Below are 20,679 nucleotides of genomic sequence, written 5' to 3' on the forward strand. Positions count from 1 at the left end.
GCATGGTGTGCCTGCTACGATTCCATTCTGTAAAGAGTGTCCACCCGGATCCTGACTGTCATAGATGATCACACCTGAGACCACGATTAGGGGACCAGAGTGGAGATGAGGAATTGTGGTTCTTTTGTTTGATGTCCTCCCATTTCTGTCTTGTTCAAATGTTTATATTTAACCAAGAGCATGGCTCGCTGTTTATAAAATGACAAAATAAGAATACTGGCAAAAGGTCTATAAATTGGACTTTCATTTTTATTGGGGGTAGGGGCGGGGTTGTTTCGCTTAGTTCTCTGTTTGTCCAACCAGCAACACTGCCATGATGGATAACGCCGTGAGGGTGTCACTGGGCGAGTTTGGTGTTTTCAGTGCACAGAACAACACGTGAGAAAGCTCAGCAAAACCCATGATGCAACCAAGAACAAAGATATAACACAGGCCACAAGGGATCTCTTCTCTCAGGTCCAGCCAAACAAACTGAGAAACACACAGATTCAGAAATCATCTGCATCAGCAGACTCTTCCAGTCAGCACACACATATTTAAGTTTGGTTTGTGTTTTCCAGAACTCCAGGTTCCAGCTCCCAGGTCGAGTGGCTGCTAAATGCCTCTGGAACAGGACCTAAGAATCACCCCAGACCCAGGGGGAGGAAGGAGAGTGACCAAAACTCTACAGAGGCAGCACTACCACCAGCCTGTCCCCTGGGTTCCCCTGCACGGAAGACACATCCTGAACCAACACTGTCCCAATATCAGGTCCGTTTCTTTATTCCTGCCTTTTTTAAAAAATCAGTTCTGATTTCAGCACAGTAAATCTTTGAAGGGTTGAATGCTTTCGAGACAAGTTCCCTCCGTGGTATAGCTGTGAGTAGGATCAAAAGGGGTAACAGTGGAATGGTGAATTGCAAGTGGTTCCTAATTGAAGGAAAAGAAAAAAGCTAGGGAGATGTCCATGGCCTGCAAAAAGGAAAGAAGGGAAAAAAACCCCAACAAGCATGGAAATCTGTTGATTTGGAATGGCGAGAGTAGGAAAGAGGCCTCATCATTTTGGATCTCCATCTGGTGCCTAAACCCCGAAGAAGTCCTTTCGTTCAAATGTCGGTGTATGCACAGAGCTATTATCAATCACCTCCTGTCTGCCAGGCCACACTGGGTGTCTTTGTCGGGTGAGGAAGGGAGGGAAGCTGGAGCAAATCTGGGAGGTTGTCCCGGGAATTCTCACTTGAGAAAACATCTGGCTTTTCCACATCTCTGGTGCAAAACAAACAAGAACTTTATTAAATGATGTGTATTGTGTTCTAAGGTAGAACTCTTTGGGAGCCTGACACAAACAAGCAAACAAAACAAACAAGACCCCAGACTCAGGCACTTGCTACCAGGGTCCTTCACAAAGGCACAGGTGACGAGTTGTGGGGTTTTTTTTCAGAATCCACTTTCCAGTAAACAATCTAAACAGTGTATGAAGACCCCAGACCCTTCTTCTGCCCTCTTTCCGCTGCCCACCCGCACCAGGCCTATACCCCCATGAAAATGATAACCGCCCCCCAAAGAAACCTCCAAATGTCATTTGTGTACTTTTCACTCTCTCCTCACAATTACTCCCCTCCCCTGATGGCCTGGCTTCCCCGAAACCAAACGTGAGCCGTTCTCTAACTGTACCGGAAAATCAGAATTTATTGTACATATGTTTGTGTTCCACTTAATAAAAAAAACCTATATTTTAAGATAAACTTTGTTAGTAATTCATGAGGTAAGTGACTATTTATGCTAATCAGGCAGAAATATATTCTCAAGCATAATGCATTACATAAATTTGAATGCAAAATGTTCAATTATGAAGTAAATACAGGTAATGCAAATAATAAATTACCTCTAATAAAAATTATAGAAGATGTGTCTTCAAAGAGAGAGCGGCTTTAACTTACAACTGTGAATTGCTTAAAGAGAAAAGAATTAATAAATGCTGATTTACTCTGATGATTATTTAGCACATAATTCACCTATTCATAACGACTCCTAGTAATCAGACTGTTGTCTCACATTCTCCAATATGAGGCAAGACTGTTTCCTCAGCAATTTTACCCTTATCAGATTATCTCGTCTGATTCGATTAATTTTCGTCCATGAATCTGCTAACAGTGATTTCTGACTTACTTGCCCTGCTCACTAAAGACTGCTAAAAGGATTTTTCTCTAACACTACAGCTAGGAACCCTCCATGCCTTATCATTCAGTTCCTCTGGACAACTCTTTTCTCAAATCGATTTAGTTGGTTTCAGAGTGAAACTCAGTGGACACTGGTTAGTTCTGCACCATAAAATCAGCTCCTGGATAAACAGAGTTCAGACACTACCCTTGATGCATCTTGTTCTTTTTAGATAATATATGTCTGATTCCAACATGATATACCTGAGTTGCTGTAACTCACAATCAGGAAAACTATATTATCTTTCACTTTTAATCATTATAATTTGGATGTAAACAGGGTTTAAAAATTTTTTTTTGCATAAAGTTATTCTGTATGTACTGACATGAAACCAAAATTGTGTTTTTGATGTTACGGTTTCACAATCTCCTATGTGATTCGACCCATGCCCTCCTCCCTCCCGCCAAATTCTTCTATAAAGATTCACTGCTTTCAGAAACCTCAATGCTACTGGTTTGAACTGGTCAATAATGACAAACGCATGGTTTCTAAATTACTCTGTATTGTTCTACAGAGATTACTGGAGTATATATAGCAAGGGAGTATTAAGCAGTAAGAAGACACAGTTCATATTGTATTTGGATTAGATTGGCTTGGAGAGAAGTGAAACAAACAATGTTAGCAAAGAAATCTAAAGAAATGTGGCCTGCTGTAATTGTAGAGACTCAAAACCTGAATAGTACTAATTAAAATGAGAGAGCTCAATTGTTACAAGAGAAACGCCACTAACAGAAGACTGTAAATGTTTAGACACTCCTGTGAATCACCAAATAATAAAGGAAAAAGGACAAAAATGAGAATTAAGTTATAAGCTTGAGGGCACCACTGCTCCACGTCTAAAAAATAATTCGGATCCTCCTTTTTTTTTTTTTTTTTTCAAGAGAAAATGGGAGACTATAAAAGATTCTGCAATGAGAGAAAAAAAAAAATACCCTGCCTGGTTTGACAGCAGTGTACAAAAATAAACCATAAAAATGTGCAGATAATAATACATTTATCTGCCCAAACAGGGGCATTTAATATCTAGAAATGACACATAATTGCAACAATTAGGTGCATGGCCATGAATCTATATCTCATGGTCTTCATCATTGGTGAACTTTGTTTATAAATGTTGTTTATTTATAAATGTAGCAGTTTCAGTGTTCCTGACCAAAAATACTTTCATGAGAGACAGGGATCATATCTCACAGCTTTTACCAAAACTGTGATGCAAAAGGATTAAAGAAAAAAATGAATTAATTCTTCCTAAGCATGCTGAAATTCATATTTGACATGCAAAATATAAACTTCAGACATTTCTGGCTAGTGATTTTAAAAAGGCTTAGAAAAGTATTGCTATAGACAATGCTAATGACACAATATGTTTATGTAATTTAAGCAGTAAATATTCCTCTGAATACATAAGCTGTAATCCCTTAACTTCATTACTAGGTGAAATACTGTTTGAGAGGAGGAAAGCAAAGGAATTCTGTTAGGTTGCATAAATATTGACATAATCTTCACTCTTTCTTCCCCAAACTAGTAATAGACATACCTCATTCCATCCCGACAAAGTACTCCCATAAAACCAAAACTACCCATATAAACAGCTTCTCTGCAGTGATGATGAAAAGAAAAAGTGCTTTTCTAGAAAACAGCAACAGTGCTGTCCTTTTAGGGTAACGATGTGCCTACAAACGTTTTGGGGAATCTCTCGTTAGGGATTCCAGGGTTTGCTGAAACCCAAGGCTGCCAGCATGAGAGAAATTAACACAAGTCTAATCTGGTGTATGAAGCCAATGAGTGACACCTAAGGTCTCGTTATAAATAGTAAAGTATGCTGTCCGGTGGGTGAGAGCATTCTGAAGTGCAATGTTCAAGAAGCTGGCTTAATATATGACTAAGTGTCAGAAGTCAGGTTTTCTGAGAATTACTTTTCAGATAAACAACTTTATAGCACTGCACTTAATCTTACTTACTAGAGACATCTCATTTATCACTGAATTACAAGTAACTTTAATTCTATTGATATTGCCATAAAGCCCGTTGAAAATCCATCCCGGCACTTTTAAAGGGTTTGGGGCCCTGTTTGTTACATGGGATCCTCTTGCATAAGCCTCTCAGCCATAGTTACACTTGGAAGGCTCCTGGGTCCCCTGGCCTCTGTATTCAGTCAAGGGGGATGGTAGGGAAAAATGATTCTCGCACCTGCCAGCACTGCCTTCAGCCCCTTTCCTAACAAAGTCGGGTTCTCCCACTGCAGTCAAACTAACTTTCTGTGCCTCTTTTCTCCTCCCACCTAGGGAAACCAGCTTCTTTTCATTTCATCAACAAAACTGGACACGGATCAATTTCAACTGACCTTTGCCGAAAGGTGGCGCTGTTGAGGTAAAAACCAAGTCGGTCCAACAATAGTTTTCACTCTTCGATCGTTTTGCAGGCTTTTCAGAATTTTTTTTTTTTTAATGCACCCTCCTAGCGTCCCCCCCTCCCATAATATAAGATAAATATGATTAACACCAAATGCATTTCATTAACTGAAGGAATCAACAGTCCAACATCCAAGCGGGCGGGCTGGTCTTCCAAACGCTGGGTCGGCTTCACGCACTCTTGCTTTCCCCCAAGTCAATCTCGGCTTCTCCATCTGGTCTATCGCTTTAAAATCTTAGAAACAGAGTTGTTGGTTCTTTTTTCTTTTCTTTCTCTTTCCTTCCTTTTTCTTTTTTGCATAAGCTTTAGAAGGATCAGTCTAGAAAACCGAATAGTCATTAGCATCCGCGACCCCGAGGGGGACATGCAGCCCCCACTCCACCCCACCCCACCCCCACTCTAGGTTTCCGGGCCCGTCCGAGAAACCGCCGTTTAAAATTTAACCCTTCGAGGGGAGCTGGTGAAGGCTGGGTGTTTGTTTTTTTTTTTTTTCCCCTTGTTCCTCGCCACGATCAAGTCTGAAATAATTAAGTGAAACGTAAAAGTGCAAAGGGCGCGCGGGACCCTGATAAACAGGAGTCAAATTTCATAAGGGGGTGGATGAGTGTGTGTGAGAGAGAGAAATGAATCTCAAAGGCCAAACACGGGCCAGAGTCGGAAGCCGGAGGGTGAGCCGGGCTGACCTGACTCCGAGCTTTCCCGGAGTTAATTCGCGGAGGAGTTCGCTCCCCCCGCAAGGGCACGCGACGCCAGCGGGCAGCCAGCCCCCGCGCGGAATGGCTCCTGAACAACTTATTTCACCTCCTTTAAAAGAGGGTGATAAAGCGCGCTTTCTCTTTCCGCCGACTCCAAACCGCCCCGGCAGGCGCGCGGCGCGGCGACGTCCTCCGCGCCGTCTGGACCCCTGCACACCCGCGCGCGGGCACCGGGGAGAGGGACAAAGAGTTTGGGCCAAGTTTGAGCTCCGGGCACTGCCAGGCTCGGGGGAAGGAAGGTCCCCCGGGCGGACACCTGGGTGCCGAAGGTGGAGCAAGGAGAAAAAGCTACCCGGCGAATTCACGACCCTGGGGATGGTGGTCGGCGGTGGGGGGGTGGCGGCGGCCAATCCCGGCCCAGCGAGTGACGGGCGAGCTGGGGCTCCGGAAGGCAGGCCTTTCTCGCTCCGAAGTAAAGCCAACCGTCCTGCCGGTCCACCCGGGTTCCCGCAGTCCCCCTGGAAAACTCCTTCCCCTCTTGCACCAAACTTTGCGCCCGGCTTTGCAACCTCCCGAGGAGGCTGCGGCGCAGGAAGGGTTAAGACTGCCAGTCCCAGCTGACAGTCAGCTGATTGGGCCCTGATTGACAGCTCGGAAAAGTTTCCTTGTTTCTATATTATGCTAATCGCGACCGCTCTCGCCGCCTCCCATTGGTCTGGAGTACCAGTCAATTTCCCTTTTGGGCCTGACGTCACAAGTGCTATAAAACTCAGCAATTGCTTTAAACTCTTCTTGCTGGATCAGAGGCTTTAAAATCTTTTTTTCATCTTCGAGCTGTAGCTCGGGCTGCTCGTCGGCTCGGCCTCTCCCCTTTTGCTCTCCGCCTCGCCTTTCCCCAGGACTTCGCTATTTCGCTTTAAAAAAAAAAAAAAAAGAGGCAAGAAAGAACTCCGCTCCCCCCTCCCTTTCCTCCAGCCCGGCTGCACCTCTGTCTTGCACTTTGCACGGAGGGAGGAAGACCGCGAGGTTGAGAGAGAGGAAAGAAAAAAAAAAAAAAAGCCAGGCAGAAGAGGAGGCGAGAAGCATGAAGTGTTAACTCCCCCGTGCCAAGGCCCGCGCCGCCCGGACAGCGGCCCGCCGCGCCTCCAGCCCGGAGCGGCCGCCGCGCGCGCCCCGCCTGCAGCCCGGGCCGGCGAGGCGAGCACTCCTTATGCAAAACGCGCAGCGGAGCGGCGAGCGGGGGACGCCGCGCACCCAGCCGGGCTCTTCTGGCTTCGCCGCCGCCGCCGCCGCAGCCCGCAGAGGACCTTCCCGAGCCTGAAGCCGCCGGCTCGGCGCGCTAGGAGGAGAGCAGGCGAGGAGGGGCCGGGGCGAGCGAGCAAGCACATTGGCGTGAGCAGGGGGGAGGGAGGGCGGGCGCGGGGGGCGCGGGCAGGGCGGGGGGGGTGTGTGCGCGCTCGGAGGTTTCGGGCCAGCCACCGCCGCGCGAGCTAGAAGCGCCCCAGCCCGGCAAGCTGGCTCACCCTCTGGCCACCCAGCACAGCCCGCTGGCCCCTCTCCTGCAGCCCATCTGGCGGAGCGGCGGCGGCGGCGGCGGCAGGAGAATGGCATCAGAACTGGCAATGAGCAACTCCGACCTGCCCACCAGTCCCCTGGCCATGGAATATGTTAATGACTTCGATCTGATGAAGTTTGAAGTGAAAAAGGAACCGGTGGAGACCGACCGCATCATCAGCCAGTGTGGCCGTCTCATCGCCGGGGGCTCGCTGTCCTCCACCCCCATGAGCACGCCGTGCAGCTCGGTGCCCCCTTCCCCCAGCTTCTCGGCGCCCAGCCCGGGCTCGGGCAGCGAGCAGAAGGCGCACCTGGAAGACTACTACTGGATGACCGGCTACCCGCAGCAGCTGAACCCCGAGGCGCTGGGCTTCAGCCCCGAGGACGCGGTCGAGGCGCTCATCAGCAACAGCCACCAGCTCCAGGGCGGCTTCGATGGCTACGCGCGCGGGGCGCAGCAGCTGGCCTCGGCGGCCGGGGCCGGCGCCGGCGCCTCCCTGGGCGGCAGCGGCGAGGAGATGGGCCCCGCCGCCGCCGTGGTGTCCGCCGTGATCGCCGCGGCCGCCGCGCAGAGCGGCGCAGGCCCGCACTACCACCACCACCACCACCACCACGCCGCCGGCCACCACCATCACCCGACGGCCGGCGCGCCCGGCGCCGCGGGCAGCGCGTCCGCCTCGGCCGGTGGCGCGGGCGGCTCGGGCGGCGGCGGCCCGGCCAGCGCCGGGGGCGGCGGCGGCGGAGGCGGCGGCGGCGGCGGCGGCGGGGGCGCGGCGGGGGCGGGGGGCGCCCTGCACCCGCACCACGCCGCCGGCGGCCTGCACTTCGACGACCGCTTCTCCGACGAGCAGCTGGTGACCATGTCGGTGCGCGAGCTGAACCGGCAGCTGCGCGGGGTCAGCAAGGAGGAGGTGATCCGGCTGAAGCAGAAGAGGCGGACCCTGAAAAACCGCGGCTATGCCCAGTCCTGCCGCTTCAAGAGGGTGCAGCAGAGGCACGTCCTGGAGTCCGAGAAGAACCAGCTGCTGCAGCAGGTCGACCACCTCAAGCAAGAGATCTCCAGGCTGGTGCGCGAGAGGGACGCGTACAAGGAGAAATACGAGAAGCTGGTGAGCAGCGGCTTCCGAGAAAACGGCTCGAGCAGCGACAACCCGTCCTCTCCCGAGTTTTTCATGTGAGTCTGACACGCGATCCCAGCTAGCCACCTTGATAAGTGCTCCGTGGGGGTCCGACTCGGGTGTGGGCTTGCCACTTCCAGAGCCTTGCTCGCCACCATCTCGCCCCCTCCCCTCCCGAGCTTGCCCCCCCCCGCAGTTGCCCCCTGCGCGCACGCACACGCACACACACACACACACACACACACACACAAAACACACACCGTGCTCCGAGTTGGTGGTGGTGGCGACGGCTGTTTTGAAGTCGGGGAGGGGCAGGTTGTCTGGCTCATGCATTGCCAATCTGAAATTCTCCATAACTCGCTGGCTTGTTTTTCTGTTTTTTTTTTTTAAAACACTCCCCCCCGCCCCAACGTGCTCAATGTTCAGCGATCTCGGCAGAGTTCCTCATACTCACCTTTGAAGCCTGCATCATTCACATATTTTTTTTTTCTTCTTCAGTTCATGAGCTGGTGTTCATTTTCTGTGTGTGTGTTTTTGTTTTGTTTGGATTTTTTTTTTTTAATTTGAGTTTTTGGAGCTTGCTGTGTTACCCCCTTTTTTTCCCTCCCCACACTCCACCCTCACTCCCTCTCCACCCATCTCCTCTGAGATAAAAGAAAAAAAAGAAGAAAAAAAAAAGCTAAGTTTTTTTTTTCTCCTCCTGAGTTCTTCATATGAGATTGAGCTTGCAAAGGAAAAAAAAAAAAATGTGAAATGTTATACACTTGCAGCGTGCTGAGTTCCATCGGGTTTTTTTGAGCATTGTTATGCTAAAATAGAGGGGAAAAATCCTCATGAACCTGCCACAATCAAGCCTGCATCAACCTTCTGGGTGTGACTCGTGAGTTTTGGTCCTTATGATGCCAAATCTGAGAGTTTAGTCTGCCATTTAAAAAACTCATTCTCATCTCATGCATTATTATGCTTGCTACTTTGTCTTAGCAACAATGAACTATAACTGTTTCAAAGACTTTATGGAAAAGAGACATTATATTAATAAAAAAAAAAAAAAAGCCTGCATGCGGGACATGTATGGTATAATTATTTTTTTCTTTTTTTTTTTCCTTTGGCTTGGAAATGGACGTTCGAAGACTTATGGCATTGGCATTCATACTTTTGTTTTATTGCCTCATGAGTTTTTTGAGTTCAGAACAAAAAAAGTGCAACCGTAGAACCTTCTTCCCATGAAAGTTTGCATCTGCTCCAAAACTGCTTTGAGTTACTCAGAACTTCAGCCTCCCATTGTAAATGCACTGAAGGGATTCCTTGTCAAAGATGCCAGAATGGGTTAAAAAATTTAACACGGCCAACAGTAAAGAACTCTTAATGCTTTCTTTTTAATAAGAATGACTGCCCCATTGGGGGGACTAAAATTGTGCTGTTGCCGAAAGCAGTCTAAAATTTATTTTTTAAAAAAAGAAATCTGCCCCGTTATTTTTTTTGGTTTGTTTTATTTTTCTTTTTCTTTTTTCTTTTTTTTTTTTTTTGGCTTTTGGTCATTGTCAAATGTGGAATGCTATGGGTTTCTAGTATATAATTTAATTCTAGTTTTTATAATCTGTTAGCCCAGTTAAAATGTATGCTACAGATAAAGGAATGTTATAGATAAATTTGAAAGAGTTAGGTCTGTTTAGCTGTAGATTTTTTAAAAGATTGATGCACTAAATTGTTTACTGTTGTGATGTTAAGGGGGGTAGAGTTTGCAAGGGGACTGTTTAAAAAAAGTAGCTTATACAGCATGTGCTTGCAACTTAAATATAAGTTGGGTATGTGTGTGTAGTCTTTGCTATACCACTGACTGTATTGAAAACCAAAGTATTACAAGGGGAAGCACCCCTGTTTATATCTGTAGGGGTATTTTACATTCAAAATGTATGTTTTTTTTTTCAAAATTAAAGTATTTGGGACTGAATTGCACTAAGATATAACCTGCAAGCATATAATACAAAAAAATTTGCAAAACTGTTTAGAACGCTAATAAATTTATGCAGTTATAAAAAATGGCATTACTGCACAGTTTTAAGATGATGCAGATTTTTTTACAGTTGTATTGTGGTGCAGAACTGGATTTTCTGTAACTTAAAAAAAAAAATCCACAGTTTTAAAGGCAATAATCAGTAAAATGTTATTTTCAGGGACTGACATCCTGTCTTTAAAAACAAAATGAAAAGTAAATCTTACCACAATAAATATAAAAAAATCTTGTCAGTTACTTTTCTTTTACATATTTTGCTGTGCAAAATTGTTTTATATCTTGAGTTACTAACTAACCACGCGTGATGTTCCTATGTGCTTTTCTTTCATTTTCAATTCTGGTTATATCAAGAGAAAGAATAATCTACAATAATAAACTGCATTTTTTTTTTTGATTCTGTACTCAGTTTCTTAGTGTACAGTTTAACTGGGCCCAACACTGCGTTAGAAGTGTAAAAGGCATCCTTTTCTCCAGAGGAAGGATTAATGGAGAAGTAATGAGGCAATAATTCAGAGTGAAACATAGGCTGTTTTGTGAGGTGGAAGGCCAGTCCCTTCCAATAGTTAGTAATATTTAATATAAATGTAAATTACAATCTCTCAAAATCCCCCCCCCCCCGCAAAGTTTTCAGTTTTCAAATAAGTAGAGACATCATTGCCCTGGTGGAAACAAACAAACAAACAAAAATCCCAACCAGAGAGCAGGGCCTTCTCAGCCTCGCCCTGAGCTTCTCATCCCACCACACACCCATCTAGAGGGAAACGAGCCCGGCAGAGAAGGCATTGGCAGAGGTGGCTTGGGCACATATGCATTCAATGGTAAAGATAAACAATTCTTGCCTTTTGGCTCAAATTGATTATTTTTCCTTCTTCCCTTGCATGCCATGATTTTCTTGTTAGCAAGGCCTGACAGGATTTCACATCAACACTCTGGACAAATTACAGTTGTTTGTTTGTTTCTTAACTTTGAAGGTCATTTGTCTTAAATAGGAAAAAGAAAAATCCACCTCTCACAGAAGTCCAAGTACGTATCTGGGTTTAAACTGTGTTATTAAATCATATTTCCCTGTGAATATTTAGCTGAGGGCTTCTCCACGTAGATGAGCTGGTAATGATTTCAGAGCACCTTAGCTCCTGGAATACAAGCAAAAAATAATGTCTGGTTGGAATAAAGGCTGTGCTTTGATTTATCGGTATTTACCCCAACACAGGCTACGTGTGCGGGCTCACTTAAAAGATCCGTTGGAAAGTCTGGAGCTACCTTCACTAACAGCATTGACCTATTTTAAAATGACACAAATTCATGCAACTAATGTTACAAATTCATGCAGTTTGCATTCTTCAGCAACTTCCCCTAGATGGCTAACAGAATGTTAGACAAAGCCAACACTGCTTTGAAAATAGAGCCAAACACGGTGACTTTTGTTTTATTTTGTTTTCTGTTCTTCAAAAAAAAAAAAAAAAATAATAATAATATTGCAACTCTGAACGAAGGCCTGATGTTGAGGAAAACAGGTTGTGCTTGGCGCTGATGAGTTCTGGCCGATGTATCAGCCTTCCTACCCTTTTTCACAGAACATGGAGACAGTGGATAGGGCCCCTGAATCCACACTTTATTTTGCTTTAACAGAAGTCTTAATAGTAAACCTACCTCCATGTGCTTGAAGTTAGCTGTTCTTCTCTGTTTCAGAGTTTAGTTTTGTTTTGTTTTGTTTTTTTGGTCTGATCCCAACGAGGAGATTTGCAGTCTCCCCCTGTAGAAGCAGAAATGGAGATATCGCTTATACAGGAAGCCCAGCATCCGACACAAAATTTTAGGCAAACATTTTCAAAATAACAGTGACCTGGATGGAGTTATTGCAGTTACCTCATGAGGAATGCCACTTGGGAAAAAAATACAGTGGTCCAACAATTAAGCATTTTGATAGGCTCCTACAAGGCAGTTTAATATAATAGGCAGGTTTTTGCCCCAAACATGAAAAAGCCAAATAAAGAGGTGCTGGCAAAAAAGTGGGGTTTTTTGGTGGCTGCCTTTAAGAGAAGGCTAACTCCTAATGAAAGGCACTTTCAGAAATAACCATTACTAAACACTTGGAAATGTAATGAGAGTGGTGAACACAAATACATACTTTTTTTTTTTTTAAACAAAGAAATCCTGCCTGAGTGCCCTTACTACAAATAAGTCTCTACATTTTTTTTTTTTAATCATGTAAGGAAATCTAGCTTTCCCTTTACACTGCATTTGAGTCTTTGCCTAAATAGTGTTAAAATTCCTTTCATTCCAAATACAGAACTGAGCCCACTCACAAGTTGGAGCCATCGGTGGGATACACCACATTTTGGAAGCCCCAGCGTCATGTGCTTACCCGTGTATTCACAAAATGAAATTTACGTGAGAACTGTATTTTTATTATTTTTATTACTATCTGCAGTCATGGAAAACAGCCTACCCCTGACTTCTGTTTAGTTTCCTTTTTCAAAAAATAAATGTGTTAGAGATGAAAGCTATTAAATGTATAAGCTCCATGCTAATTAACTGTGCCTCCTGTCTGAGGATCATACAGACCCACTGAAAAGCACGCTGGTGTTTCTGACTTTAGGATGCGCCAGACTGAATAGATGCGATTGTTTTCAACCTGTAATACTGGTTTTAAAAGAAATCCACTGAAATTTACAAGATATATACGTTGATATGAAGGGAAGTGTCACAGAAGGTTAACAGCTAGCATTTTTGAAGCCTATGTAGACATGCACACTCTAAACAGTACTTTTTCACGCTTCATTGTTTCTCTGGCAGATAATTTTACTAAGAAGAAAAATAAATAAATAATTGAGCCCCCCCCCCCCCCAAGCAGATGCCACGGGCAGAAGCTTTAACAGAGCCGAGCACCCTGGTTTTCTCTCGGGCCCTGGATAGTATTGTATTTATCAGTGATGTCAAACGTGGTCATTCATCAGACAGAGCCGTAAGTGAAACCAATGTTAGTTAAGTACACCCCCTCCGTGTGCTTTTTTTTTCCTCCCCCTTCTCTACTCTCAGGCATCCACAAAGTCACCTCCCATGTTTTCTTTTTTTCCAAAACCGTGTAATAATTTTTTACAATGCATCTGACACATTAATAGATTGACATCAAATAGGCAGAGATTCTACTTCCTGATCTCAGTGAGGAAATGATGTGTAGGTAATCATATTTATCTGCCTTCATGCCATAACCACCTGGGCTTTCAACAGAGGCCATTCCAATGGGAGATGCTCTGTTTATTACTGAATGCGGGATTCTAAGGCTCTGATCTTTTCCCCCTTATACCTTTACCCCGGTAGTTTTTATTTAGTAACGTTGATTCGAGATACTTCTGCTCTTAAATAGGACCTCCCCTTGCCAAACCACCAGCTTTAAGGTTAAACACAGTGTACAGGGGGCAAATGGTAACCACACTTGCAAACATGGGGCGCAGCTGTCTCAGTAGCCACATTCCCAGCGTGTCCTTGTCTGAAATGACTGAAGTGGCTTCTGACACATTCAGAGGTTCCCGAGTACAGTAGTTGGAAGGTTTTTGCTGTTGTCTTTGTTTTTGGTTCAGACCAACTTACTTCCGTATTCACCCTTGGCTTGATCAAATGTACTCGCCCGTTGTTCGAGGCCCATCAGTGTATTTAAAAGTCTGCTGGCCACACAGGTATCTCAAGTTTTTGCCTGTCGGTAGTTAAAGACTAACGGAGATAAGTTGGAAGACTGAGGTCCACGAGTGACAACCTTTAGCCGTCTGATTTCCGTGCCAGTAAAACACAGCCAAGCTGTGGGGCTTACTTCTCATATAAACATGCGATCAGAGAGGCTAGGAAGCCAGATTCACCCGCTTTACACTGCTCGTCTGCGAGGCTCCCCACTGCGATTTACTTTCGTTTGATTTATTTTTAAATTTTGTCCCTTTTCTTGAAGAAACGTCTTCATTTTTAGGGAAGAGATATCTACCGTGAGAGGCTATCCTTTTCACCACTTCTGATTATTACTCAGGAGGCTGAATGAATAATTTGGGGTCGGTGCCTTCCTTGTTGTCCAGAGTAAAATAAGAGAAACATAGTTTGTTCTCACTCTGGGCCCATCCTAAATTTAAAAGATGTCCCAAGTCCAAGGCTGGGCAGACAGTAGCCATAAGGGAGGTGGTCCAGCCCTCCAGCCCACTGAATCAGGATGAGTTTGTTTGTTTATGTATTTGTTTAAAAACAGAGCAGGAGCCTTCACCCACCTTCTGATAACACTGCTTTTCTCACTTTTGATATAAATCTTCAAAATCTAGACATCACACAGCCCCAGAAAAGGGAAATTCTCTCCAAGCCTGGCTCCACCCCGGCTCTTGAACAAACCCAGCTCTGTCTGGCATTTTTTTTCTCCAGCGGGGGTAGGGGACAGGGTGAGAGAATTTCAGTCTCCCAGGCTGTCTCATGATTGCCGGGGCATAAAGAAGTACAGTCCTGCAACAATGTGGGAACATCTTTACCCTTTAGAGAGGGACAAAACAAAAAACAAAGCAAATCAAATTGCTTGGCACGAAGGCGTAGCAAAACCCCAGGCTCTCCATTCCTTGTAGCATCTGTGGGAGGTGAGAAATGAGGCAAGCCAGAGAGTTCGAAGGCAAGAGTCACCCAGTGTACACATTTGCACACAGGTGCAAACCAGGTTCAGCTGTCCGTTTCTTTCCTGTATGTTCACGTGTGTTTCTGTTTTGAAAATTTTAGAGATCGAACCCCAATTAAGAGCTCCGAGGAAATTGCAAATGTCTTAATTTTGGGGCATTTATAAATATTTCAATCTGTGATTTTACAGTGGGGACATTTGAGACATTGGATGTGTTAGGCCCATATTTCTATGGTCACCGCAGTAGGTTTGATGGCGTCGTGACCGTTTTTATTGTTTAAATTTGAAAGCCCTTTATGTGTTTTCCCTAAGTTTGCCCAACATAACAAGGCCGATATAGAAAGAACACGTCAACGGCACACAGAAATCAGACCTTTCTGTGAATGTGCATCAGAGTTGGACAGTTGTAAGAAATTCACAAAATGCATTTTCCACAGAGAGGCTATGATTGGAATGCACAGTTCTCTACCCAGATCATAGTCATCTGCTAAGCACCTCTTCCCTGTTCAACACAATTCATTTTCTTTTCCTTTCTTTTTGTCAAGTAACAATTCTTTCCTATAATTAGGACTTCGGATTGCAAAATCACATTCCTCACTTCTCCACAGATTCTTGGATCTTTAGTTACGATTAGAAAGGGGGAGGATGAGGGAGGGGTGTCTGTGGAGGTTTGGGAGAGGAGGAGGAGGAGAGGAAATAGTTCTGTGCTCACCTCCCCACGCCCCCTTGGCCTCCACCCAGCCCAGGCCTGGGTGTGAGTTACACGCTGGGGATTTGGATTCTGAATTTATTCTAAATATTCTGATCACCAACCTTGAGTGTTTCCAAGCTAAGATGCCAAAGAATGGTTTTTCCTTGTGGTTGGTTCTTTCGGTTAGGAAATAAGAGAGGCCATGAAACCTTATAGAGCTGGGAGAGGAGGCGTGGTAACCGCTATCCTGAGAGAATCCCCAAAAAGGATGGTTGTGAAGGGAATCCTGGGCTGAAAACTCCGGTCAGCAGTGCCGAGTTCCCTTTTGCAACCAAAATTTGTCCTGGTTCTGCATGACTTCATCCACTTCTGGAAGCCTGTAGAAGTGGGTTTCTGGTCTCCTTTGGGGGATTTTCCAGAAGGAAAGCAGGCCTGAGGATCCCAGAAAAATAGGCAATCCCAAACTAGGCCCAGAGGAACAGAGGGCAGGTAGCGGCTGGTGTGCAAGGGCTGGGGGGAGTATTACTAACAAGAGACGGACCTTGGCTTATGACCCCCAGTCGCCAGGGGTCAACTCTAGGTCATTCCTAGGGCCCTAGCTTCCCACCAGGGCAGATCTGTTTGCAGGATGACTGACAGGCCTCTGGCAGACCCTGAAATCCCCATGATCCTAAAAGCAATAGCGATGTCCTTAGCTCCAGGGCTTTGGCCCCTTACCACCTGGTCCCTGTCCCATCCCAGTGTCCTCTCTATAATTTCTGGCACCTCTACCCCCCCATGCCTAGTCACCGGGGCCATCAGAGAGACTCAGAAATCACTGCTTTGTACCAGAAGGCAGTCACCTAAGCTGAGCCTTTGGACGCATTAAGTCACTTCTGGGGCAGGTCCAGTGCAGACAAAGGCGGGGATGCGGAGAAGAGCTGGGAAGTGGCTCTGGCATGTCTGGGGCCGGCTGGAGCTTCCCACGCCAAGGGCTTTGAAGCCTGGAATGAAGAAGATGAAGGCAGGGAGGATGCTGAGGTCCCGTCTCCCAGTTTCCGTGCATCCCCTCTCCCCGTGCATCCCCTCTCCCCACGCTTCCCCTGCACCCTCCGCCCCGCCCGACCCCCTCCCTGTCTACGTTTGTTCCGCGGGGCCCATTCACCCTGGGCATCACTGCCCTGGCCAGGTGTGCTCCCCAGCCTCAGGGTCCCCCGGCCACTGCATCAAGTGCAGAAGGACAGGAGGCAGGGCCCGCGGGGTTGGGTCCGGCAGCTGCCTGAGGCCATGAGAAGTCCCCGCGTGCCCCAGGCCCTAGGCTGCGCCAGGCTCAGGACGCTGGCAAAGCAGCTCCCCTCCGAGATGCCCGCGCCCGTGCTGGGGCACCACCGGCGGCCACTCCCAGCGCGCCCCAGGGCCCCGCGCCCACCCAGCGCCCGTGACCCTGCTGGGTACTTGGATTTGTATTGGGATTTGGTTTAAGTTTTCCAAGAGGGCTGCCCTGGCCACAGTGGAGCCTTTGGGGACATTGAAAATACCTGCTCTGCTGCGCTCTGGGGTGGGCGCGTGGAAGGAGGGAGTGGGGTTCAGCCCTAAAAGGCTCCGCCTTTCACCTTGGGACACTCCCCCATCCCACCTTCCAGCTGCCCCAGGAACCTTCTGCAAATAAGAGCATCAGCTCCAGATCATTTGATTTTTACTCTATTAATTTTCCGGCCCATTTCCAGATCTAGATTTTTTTTTTTTTTTTTTTTTTTCCTGCTCTGGTTAGAGACAGTGAAGAGGCAAAAGAAAAAGAAGGAAATCTAGATAGACTGTTCTAAAATCTTTCTAGAAATCTCCATACGGTTGGGGTTTTCCTTGATAGAGTTTGATGTTTATTGTAGAGGAAAGCCACTCAAGAAAACTTTATTAGGATTTCACCCACAGCTCCAGCAAGAGGGGCTTGCTTGCATTCCCGGATTTAACACAGTTGCTGTCAACTCTCAGGCACTCAGAAACTGTCTAAAGAGGAGAAACTTTAAAACAACTAATTTCAGAAAGGAGACCTTCCATGTGGGTATTTTTTTCTTATAGGGACCTTCGGTTTTTTGGATCCTTGAGTGTGAAGTAATTAAGCATCGTTGCACCTTCTTAAATAAATCCCCCCCACCTTTTTTTCCTTTTTCTTCACTTAAGGAAGGATTCATAAATGTACAGATAAATATGTTGAAATGAAAGCAATGATCTCAGCATCTGACGCACTTTTACACTGTCAGATTCTACTGAAATCTTTTTTCTTAGAATGGGGGAAACCGGCAGTCATCATTCTCAGATGAAATCTGTTAAAAGATGATAGTTGAGTCTGTTTTCAGGCAATGAATCCAACATATTCTTTCATCTGCCATTTATCTATCTAATCTATTTATGGAACTCTAACACATTGTAGGGGGAAAGCTATTAAAAGATAAATCTGCAGTTTCCACATTAGGACACAGACATGATCACACGACAGAGTTCTTTGGTCTACTCTATGTGTTGGTAGGCGAGAGCCAAACCTAGCCTGAATGGTCTGTCTTAGAATGATGATCTTCCCATAAAACCTTCACTGGACTTGGCGTGACTCAGAGCATCGCAGAGTTGCGTGCTGACCATCTGTATGTTCTCAGGGTGCACTGTCCGTGTTAATTCCCTGCACTGTACCGGTAGTGAGACCTTTAAAATCTTCCTTGGAATATCACTGCACATTCCTATGCTATTTAAAAAGTACTATTTAATGGTTAGGTAAATAGATCCCACTGTTCAAGGCTCTGTGCTGGCAGACGTCTGGCTTCGACTACACCACTGTGGTCAGGATGGAAAATCTCCTCTCCTACTCCCCTGTGACCCCCCTCTGCCCTCCACCACTCTTCCCCAGTGACTAGCCTGGGTGAAGGTGCTGAGAACAGAAAATGGCAATGGCTTTTGGACCCTATTCAGGTGTGCAAACAGAATCTCTCTCTCCCCAGCTTTTGAAAGTAAATGCCTTGATAACAGGATGGGTTCCCCAGGTGGCCAGAGAATAGAGGTCATCTTGAGGAAAAGGACACCAATGATCTAAAAAGGACATCTACTTTATGAGATTTCAGGCAAGATTCCAAATACGCATTTAATGAGGTCCGATTCTTTTTCTCCAAAAATAACAGAGGCTCTCAATGAGCTGGTCAGGAAGGCAAAGGGGCATTTTGCAAAGTCTCCGTTCAATTATTGCTTTGTAATATTGTTCTAAAATTGAAAAATGCCTCACAAGTCTATGATCTCATGTAAATATTCCTTGCAGAAGCTTAACATACGTTTGCACTGCCCCAAAGGAATTACAAAAATATTCCCTCCACAATCTCTTAAGCTTTTAAACTCTATTCACTAGCATTTCTAAAAGAATCTGTTGTTCCTAAAGATTTTTTTTTTAAGTAACCTTATATGGGAAGTTTTCTTGTTTTGCGTTGTTTGTTTGTTTGTTTGAGATTAGCCATTTGAACTTGAAATGGAGAACAATTGATATCACAGATAACACTTCCAGGTTTTATAACTTCAGTATGTTTCTTGTTTCTTTTTTTTTTTTTGGCATAGAAATAATTTATTTGGCAAAAGATTAGTGTATACTCTGACATGAAAAAGAGTATTTTGTGCCGTAACGTTTTAAAAGCATTTCTAACGTGAAATGTGGATGAAAGCCCATGATGTATTTGGGGCAGCTCTGACAGACGTGAATACAAATTTGTTTATATGAGTATTTTAATGCATAGTCAGACTATTTAGATAAAGAGCATTGGGAAAATTATAGAGTTAACGCTAAATGAAAATTTAAGTAAAAGATTCTGTCAGTTACAGCAGCCTACAGATTTCAGCAGGTGTATGCGTTGTGGGTATTTTTTCACACCAATTGTAATTCAGATAAAAGTGGGGCAGATTAAAGAAGAATAACTGAATCTCCACGTTGGAAAAAAAAGTTAGATTGACTTACTGGTTTATCACAGTCATTGTACACAGATTTACTGTAACCATGTTGAATTTTTTAAATTAGATTTTAAATATATTTTGACAGTCTGAACTTGTAGAGTATGGCTAACTATAGGGAGAAATGACAGGTCTGCTTTGTTATTAAACTGCTGTCTGGAAAATATTGGACTCCGTACAGTAAATGATAATTATTTTGCCACTTACATTAGTATAGCTAATAGCAATAAGGGGTTTTTGAACCATAGAAAGCTAACTACTTTGAATTACTGTGCTTTGTTATTCACTGTGAAGCAAAAAGACTTTTTTTTTTTTTTTAAAGCAATCTCATTTTCATATTACTGTTCTAAGCATTCTCTGCTACTAATTTAAACAGAGAGGAAGTTAATAAATAAAAGGGTGGTCTCTAAATGGTTCTATTTGTTAAGAGAACATCTGCAATTAAGGTCAGCAGTACCAGCAGAATAGACCAGGGCAATGGAGGAGGAGGGGGGAAGATGGAAGAGAAACAGGCCCTAGTAAAGAGCCAGGGTTTGGTTTTGGTTCCCTGGGGATGGGCAGTCTTTGAAGACTTGAGAGACACCCATCAGAGACCATTCATATCCTCCTCCACTGTGAACCCAGGATCACTTGGTTCTCTGAACCGAGGGCAGCTTCAAAGCTGATCCAGGCTGCCAAGCCAGTGGGCATCACTGTCTCAGCCCCCCAGGACCAGAGCAAGAGTGGAGGGAGGTTGTTGATGAAGTATTCCACGCCATTCTCTTCCATGTGAACCCTTCCTCTGGCAGGGCTGAGACCAGGATGCCAAAGCAAATGGACCTAAATCCCTCTTCTTTTGGTCTCATTCTGCCCTTTTCATAGGTAGTTAGGCTGCCTTGAACATACTGTCCTTCTAAAGCCCTCTCCGTGGTTATTAATGACCCTTTGTTTATTTTAATATATTTACTAAATCAGGTACCCAAGGGAATCCTCTACATCAGTGATGTGAAAAATCCTGTTGCCTGAAGTCAAAGAGGTACATCTTGATTTCTGATTTGCATGTGCTTGTTTTAGTGCATTTTCCATGAGGGAGACAGCAAGAAAGCAAAGCAAGTGAGGAATGCTGATCATTTTCAAGGTGTGAAAGTCTCCTGCTTTAGTAGTTTGAGTATTTGAGTTTCACATGTACATAAATGGTGATACCAGATGCTGAAGTGAAGGATGCATTGTGTGTGAGACCAGCATGCATGCATTTTTATATCGATTTCATGACGTAGGTGTGGTGTCCAGAGTACTAATCCAGTCCGAGTAGATCTCAGATCTTTTGCCTTAACTAGCATGAGCCTGTTGACTCATCTTTCTACTTGAATGTCAGACAATTTGGGTGAATCTGTGCAATTAGCATCCATGGCCATTGGCTGGCTCCA

The 20,679-nt window shown here is 45.2% G+C and overlaps 1 protein-coding gene and 1 long non-coding RNA gene across 6 annotated transcripts in view; one reads left to right on the top strand and one right to left on the bottom strand.

The window, feature by feature from the left end:
* Positions 1–231: 231 nt before the first annotated feature.
* Positions 232–4,928, bottom strand: LOC137753822 (uncharacterized). Its single transcript, XR_011071591.1, has 2 exons — positions 4,544–4,928; positions 232–1,245 (listed from the first exon to the last, which is right to left on the bottom strand). It is a non-coding gene; the product is annotated as an uncharacterized lncRNA (long non-coding RNA).
* Positions 4,929–6,076: 1,148 nt separating this feature from the next.
* Positions 6,077–20,679, top strand: part of MAF (MAF bZIP transcription factor) — a 362,648-nt gene continuing 348,045 nt past the window's right edge. For 3 of the 5 annotated variants that reach the window (XM_068529199.1, XM_068529200.1, XM_068529198.1), the window contains exons 1-2: positions 6,741–8,034; positions 20,228–20,288. In XM_068529199.1, coding sequence (XP_068385300.1) covers positions 6,911–8,034; positions 20,228–20,261 — 1,158 coding nt within the window. In that variant the 5' untranslated portion in view covers positions 6,741–6,910 and the 3' untranslated portion in view covers positions 20,262–20,288. Of the gene's footprint in view, positions 6,699–6,740; positions 8,035–12,282; positions 12,433–20,227; positions 20,289–20,679 lie in introns of those variants that run through there. The other 2 variants (XM_068529197.1, XM_068529196.1) reach the window with 2 other exon arrangements.

This window comes from Eschrichtius robustus, chromosome 19, assembly GCF_028021215.1.
Source record: "Eschrichtius robustus isolate mEscRob2 chromosome 19, mEscRob2.pri, whole genome shotgun sequence".
NCBI lineage: Eukaryota > Metazoa > Chordata > Mammalia > Artiodactyla > Eschrichtiidae > Eschrichtius > Eschrichtius robustus.